Genomic DNA, 7031 nt, shown 5'->3' on the forward strand with positions numbered 1-7031 from the left:
TTATCCAAAGTGTTAATAACTAAGTCAAACTTTAAACATATTTATTGATGATTTAAAAGAAATCGTTGTCCGTTTCAATTGAACCCCCATCCCCCTCAACAGAAAACCCAAACCCATTTCCCGGACGAAATAGAATAAATTATAAACATAAAATACATACTTAAACATTATAATGGCCACTTTCTTCTTGTGTCAGCAGGGTAGTAGAGGTAGAGCGTACGTATGTCTGATGTGCTGCAAAAGATTTTACCTAGGTCCCTCAACATTATTAAATATATTTTTCAATGTTGAATATCAGTGTTCAATATGTTAGGTATTAACTAATGCAATAGGTTATTTTTTTAGATTGTGAAATTTCTAAACGCAAGTTGAGAGAGTTAAGCCTGGTGTTCGTTTTAGTTTGATTTAAATAAGTCAGAAAGGGAGATAATTAATTTATAATACTGATTTTTATCTTTGCCTCCCTTAATTATTTTAGGTTTTTAAAAATAGACGGGAGAAGGTACTTCAAGTTTAGCCTTTATTTATAACTATCCAATCAATATAAAAAACATACATGCGATGGTGGGGATGGGGGCAAAATGGGAAGGGGGAAAGGAGAGTAGGAGAAAGATACTTCTTGTACATTTTCAAAAGTCTAACTGAAAAGCAATAAATAAAAAGCCAACAGACAACTGAACACTTGATATTACTTCACTTTAAGTTTAATCGATTATCTATAAATTAGCTAATCTAATGTTCATTTTCTTACTCACGCAAACACAACACACGCACACACAAACATACACACACGCATATATATATATATATATATATATATATATATATATATATATATATATATATATATATATATATATATATATATATATATATATATATATATATATATATATATGGGTTCCATGACAAATGATCCCAGGACAAATGATCTCAGACAAAATATCTCAGACAAAATATCTCACGGACAAATGATCTCAGGACAAATGATCTCAGGACAAATGATCTCAAGGACAAATGATCTCACGGACAAAAGATACCAGGACAAAATATATCAGGACAAATGATACCATGGACAATTGATCTCAGACAAAATATCTCAGACAAAATATCTCACAGCGAATTTTTAATAGTATTTACGATGATTTTAGTTGAACTTTTTTTATTGACTGTTAATATGGTTTTGTTTACTTTTTTAGGTATAATAATTGTGAATAAAATGAATTAGTGAAACCTAACAAACCATCAAAAGGTGTATTAAGCAGTTGTAGTAGCATTTGATTTGAAAAAGTAAAAATTAAAACAAACTTACTCTTTTAGCCTGAAAGGTATAATAAATGATAATGTATAAAACAAATAAAGTAACGGTAGCTATACAACATTAATGTTCATATCACGCGAAATATCTTTCAAAAATGTGAATGGGTCTTTAGGTTCGTAACGTTAAACTATTGTTTTTATTACGTCATCAACACAAACATAACGTGTAAGTTTTTTTTCTGGTAGGTACATCGTTATGATCACACGTCTCTAATACTATGTGATCATCTATTATGTGAACTCTTGCTCGACATTTCCTAATTTCACATTTCCAAATCTCTTTGCCTGTTTATGGCAAACATAAATTCACCAGAAACTAATGTCCTAAGACCTTTCAGCGAGATAACGTAAGAGACCATAGCAAAGCAATCACCATTAATACTGCTTTGTTTGATGCACACTACGACATACTTAGCTCCGCGATGACCGCTGTCATTTAAATAAGCATTAGTCACCTGATCACTAAGGTGTGACCGACGCATAACAATGGACGTTATATGCTAGTCGTATTGTCCATGGAGGGCGGATGTCTTTCCCTTAAGGCATGTCTCTACCATCAAAGCCACCTTGATGCAAAGGTGTGTCCTTATTGTTATTCCATCCTCTTTGATCTAGTTTCGTCCACCTGACGTGGTAGGATTGTCTCATGTTTGGCAAGCTCACCTACGCTGTCTTTCGAAATTATTTCTTTAATCTTGGTATACTATATTGGTAATCCTAATTTTAAAATGTTTAATGCAGTATGACAAATTTATACGCCAAACATTTCTTACAATTATTATATAGGCCTATAAACAATATTAAAAATAGTAAACAAAACTCTAAGACAGTCAACAACAAAAATTCAGATCAATTAAAATCATCCAATACACTAATACAATTTAGCTGTGAGATATTTTGTCTGAGATATTTTGTCTGAGATCAATTGTCCATGGTATCATTTGTCCTGATATATTTTGTCCTGGTATCTTTTGTCCGTGAGATCATTTGTCCTTGAGATCATTTGTCCTGAGATCATTTGTCCTGAGATCATTTGTCCGTGAGATATTTTGTCTGAGATATTTTGTCTGAGATCATTTGTCTTGAGATCATTTGTCCTGTCACCATATATATGTATATATATATATATATATGGATTTCAAAAAGATGACGTTCTCGGTAGTGATTTTGCCTGTAGGTCAAGATCAGACGAGTGTATTTCAAGATATATATATCTGGATATATATATATATATATATATATATATATATATATATATATATATATTTATTTATTTATTTATTTATTTATTTATTTATTTATTTATATATCAGTCGAGAGTTTAACAAGGTAAAGATTAGTTACCCATATTGATTGACGACCTGAAACTCCCAGCATTCACCACGGCCATCCCCGCGTCGCTCCAGCTGGTGTTGCTCTTACGTAGGTTGTGGTAGACAATGGCGTCGGTCAACAGGTTACCTGAGGGGGGGGGGGGGGGCAGAAGAGAGGTTGGGTAAAGGTATAAACAAAATTGGGTACAACGGTTAACTCTAGGCACAGGTGTGTACACAGTCAATTTAAGCGACAGGTACAAACTCAAGTAGGTGCACAATTCACACATTCCAATTTAGGAGCAGGTACAAGCACATGTGTGTATAAAAAGTCACTTTTAGGGATATTTACAAATAAATAATGTACAAAAGCCGACTTTTGTAAGTTTTAACAATACAAGTAAAGTGAAAAGCTTGCTCAGTTATTAAGTAACTTTGAGCATTAGAGCTTGATTTAAAAAGGAACAAACAATATTAAAACCTTTATATAATATATAGCCTTTACTTATGGAAGATAAATAAATTTGGTAAAAATGAATACATTTTTTTTGCGTCCCGGAGAAAATTAACATTTTATTTTACTTGTCACTTGTACAAACAACAAAAAAATGAAGCTACCCAAGTTGCACTCCCTTGTTCTGCAGACTATCCTATCAGCTAACAAACTGACGTAGGTCTCGCCAATGACATTATTCTTTATCTGGTCGATCTGTGGCAGATAGCTGTCTACTAACGCGGCTGTCTCATTATCTGCACAGATAAGCAAACCGCACAAATAGAGGTAAAGGCAAAGTTCCATGATGATAAACTGGTTGTATTTTGAGAAAGTATGGTGTTAATACTACAAGCCAAACATGCAATTTGAGTACATCTCTTTTAAAGAAAGATGAACTATACTTCTCTAGCCTCATGGATGGTCGGGTTCGGAAAGGGAACTTTATGATTTTTATTCGTTAAAAGACGCTAGAAAACATCAATTTTAATTTTGTTATTACAAATTTAACTTTTTAGTGTATATGTGTGTGTTTACACTTGTATATATATTTCTACATTTATGGATGTTTGCATATATATATATATATATATATATATATATATATATATATATATATATATATATAGTGAGAGAGAGAGAGAGAGAGAAAGAGAGAGAGAGAGAGACAGACAGAGAGAGAGACAGAAAGAAAAACAATATAGATCGAGATAGAGAACTAGTTGAACGTTACTCACCTTTCTGGACTGAGTTATCCAACAAAATGGGATTTCCCGTCCATGATTTGACTTGCCCAGCATCATCAAAGACCACATTTAGCTCCCCTAGATATTTGCCGTAAGCGTAATCCTGTACAACAAGTACCCCCCCCCCCTTGGTCGACTCTACCACCGTCGGGTACTTCCCTTCAATCTTCTCCGTGGAGGGGCTGGTACCTGAAACACATTGGGCAATGACTCAACGGTGTACTAAAAAGGGGGGGTTGGAATGACGTGGTCTAAGTTGTATACATGACCTAAATGTCTAAAATGTTTAAATTAATATAAAACAAAGTAGCTTTGTTTAAATTAAAAGCCAACACAATATGCTATGTCTGTATAGCGTTAGTGTAAGGATGTTCGTTACGGTCAAGATTTAGATAAGATTCAAAGTTAAAACTCATGTATGGATCTAACATCAGGGCGATTTTATCAATATAAAATGTATTGGGACGTATTGTACTTTGCTTTCTTTTTACTCCTTTAAAACCAGCTTGATTTAAAATCCTATTGCGTAGATATGTGTTGATAGTACTTGTTGTCGTTGTTGTTATTGAATTTACCGTTATTTTTTTTTTACTGTTGATTGTTTTATCCATTGTATAAGAACGTGTAAGTTGGTATTAGTGTACCGTTGTATAAGAAAGTGTGTGTTGCTTTGAGTTTACCGTCGTACAAGAAATTTTTGGTTGTTTTGAGTTTACCGTTGTATAAGCAATTGTTGGTTGTTTTGAGTGTACAATCGTATAAGAAAGTGTTGGTTGTTGTGAATGTACCGTTGTATAAGAAAGTTTTACGTGTATTGGTGTTATCAACGGCTGTTCTCTTCTGATGACATCGATATCATAAGGCAAAAAGTGACGTATTCTAATTGGAACTGATCCATCAGTCGATTGCTGGACCGTTATTCTTACTTTGTGGTCATTGAACCCTATTTTCACGCCACTGAATACGTACCCATGTACTGTGAAACTCTCTAAAATACACCAACATATGAGCTATGGCTCTATAACCTAAACCAGGGGTCTCCAAACTACGGCCCGCGGGCCGGATGCGGCCCGCGAGGTCCTCTCATCCGGCCCGCGGAGATCTTTTTGTCCACGGAAAAAACGTTTGTTAATGATGGCTGACGAACTTTGCTCAGAAAAATCACGACATGCCTGGAAGGAACTGGCCCCCGAACTGAAATTCGATAGTTAATGCGGCCCTCGGACTGAAAAGTTTGGAGACCCCTGACCTAAACGATCAGTAGATATGGCGAGAGTGTAAAGCTATCGAGGCTACATTATTTATAACATGATATTCTGCTAGGCAGCCATTATTTATATTATGATAATCTACTAGGCACCAATATTTATAAAATGATACTCTACTAGCCAGCCATTCTTTATAACATAACTTTTGCTTGTGGATAATCAGGAGTTCTAGTTCATACATCACAACATAAGTGTGACTGTAGACTAAACAGCTTTTATTTTACAGAACTTAACAGGCGGTTAGGTAAGACAGATATTGTTGAGCGAAATGTCATGTGGAACAAAACCAATAGAGAGAATATTCGATCATGAGTTTTTTTTTTATTTCTAAGTAAAAATTAGCAGGACGCAAAACACACACACACGCTCTAAAGCACACACAACACACACGCAACACACACAGAAGAACAGGCAGGCAAGTGAACGGGAGACAGAAAAACTCAATAGCAGACGGACGAAGAAACACAGGGCCCTAACAATAAGACAAGACCGACCCTGAGGTAAAAAAAACGAGCATGATAATATTTATAACATAAAAGAAAACGTTCAGTGATTTATTTTAATGTCCATCAGTGGCGTCTAATCTCATCATCTTGCTCAGAAACTTGAGTCGCTTCACTCTAACAGACAAAATCGAGACCAGCTGCTGTAAATCAGAAAAATAAAAGTTAGTCTACCTACTGTAAGACAGAAAAACATAACATATGACCAGCTGCTGTAAAAGAAAAGAAAGTTAGGTCAGCTACTGTAAAACAGAAAAATAAAAGTGAGTCTACCAACTGTAAAATAGAAAAAAGCTTGTTATTAAAACGTTTTTTATTAAATGTTTTTTTTAGTACTTTACATGTTTTTATTTACAATAGAGTTTTATGACTAAAAACCATTGCGCGCTTATTGAACGTGATGACGCGCTATTGAACGTGATGACGCGTGGTGTGGTTGGATAGAAATGCCTGCTAATTTGGGTCAAAATTTTAATTAATACATAAAAAATTAATTAGTCATCCAATTCAGTCAAATTTGCATCGTCTTCATGTCTTGACACACGTACCGGCGTTTCGATCTAGACTGACGACAGAAAGACAGAGGATGTGAGTTAAACAAAAGCTTGTAAAAACGTAACATGAGACCAGTTACTGTTAAACAGATAAAAAAGATAGGTCAGCTAGTTACTTTAAAACAGAAAGAAGTTAGACCAGCTGCTTTGAAACAGAAAAAAAAGTTAAGTAAGACCAGCTACGGTTAAAGAGAAAATAAACCGGGAGTGATCTCCCCTAAACTTTCTCAAATATTCTTATATAACTTGGAATATAGACATGATTTTTAATTACTTAAACTTTTAAAAATAGAATAGAATCTCATAGAAAAAAGAATTGCGCACCAAGCGAACGCCAAAACAAAATGTGCATAATAGTGCGCAATATTATTAGTACTTTATAAATTTACATGCGTTTTTTTGAGAAATCGGAAATAGCATGAATTAGTACTTCCGGTCAACGGAAATTACTCAAAATTTGATAGAAGGTAGAGAATTAGATCTTTTATTTACATGTGAAATTTTGTTTATCTTTCTGAAATAGCCCTCAAGTTATAGGCTTTTGAATAATTCAAAGTAGAAAACGTACCACTTCCGGTTATCGGAAATCGCTCAAAAGTTGATACGGATCTCTGGAGCCCCCGATTACACTACCGCGTACGGACATGGCTACTTAAACGTAACGTAGGCGTCGACGGACACGCCTGATTCAACGTAGTGAACATCTATAACACCCCATCGTATCCATAGTCCATGGCACTGTTTAAAACGACCATAGGCGTCATAGCGCCCACGAGATAACTCGAGTTGCCCAATTGCACTCTGCTGAAGCGCCGCCCGTGCGGAATTGAAAAT

At 34.8% G+C, this 7031-nt stretch overlaps 1 protein-coding gene and 1 long non-coding RNA gene across 6 annotated transcripts in view; both read right to left on the reverse strand.

The window, feature by feature from the left end:
• Positions 1-160: 160 nt before the first annotated feature.
• Positions 161-4483, reverse strand: LOC131939422 (snake venom 5'-nucleotidase-like). Its single transcript, XM_059297712.1, has 5 exons — positions 4465-4483; positions 3864-4061; positions 3252-3383; positions 2665-2781; positions 161-234 (listed from the first exon to the last, which is right to left on the reverse strand). Exons 1-5 carry the CDS (start codon positions 4481-4483, stop codon positions 161-163), a joined length of 540 nt encoding a protein of 179 aa, XP_059153695.1.
• A 1202-nt stretch (positions 4484-5685) lies between these two features.
• Positions 5686-7031, reverse strand: part of LOC131939423 (uncharacterized) — a 4311-nt gene continuing 2965 nt past the window's right edge. For all 5 annotated transcript variants that reach the window (XR_009386424.1, XR_009386422.1, XR_009386420.1 and 2 more), the window contains one exon: positions 5686-5786. This is a non-coding gene — a long non-coding RNA (uncharacterized LOC131939423). The remainder of the gene's footprint in view (positions 5787-7031) is intronic.

This window comes from Physella acuta, unplaced genomic scaffold, assembly GCF_028476545.2.
Source record: "Physella acuta isolate Inbredline_101_S28 unplaced genomic scaffold, ASM2847654v3 ptg000278l, whole genome shotgun sequence".
Taxonomy (NCBI): Eukaryota; Metazoa; Mollusca; class Gastropoda; family Physidae; genus Physella; species Physella acuta.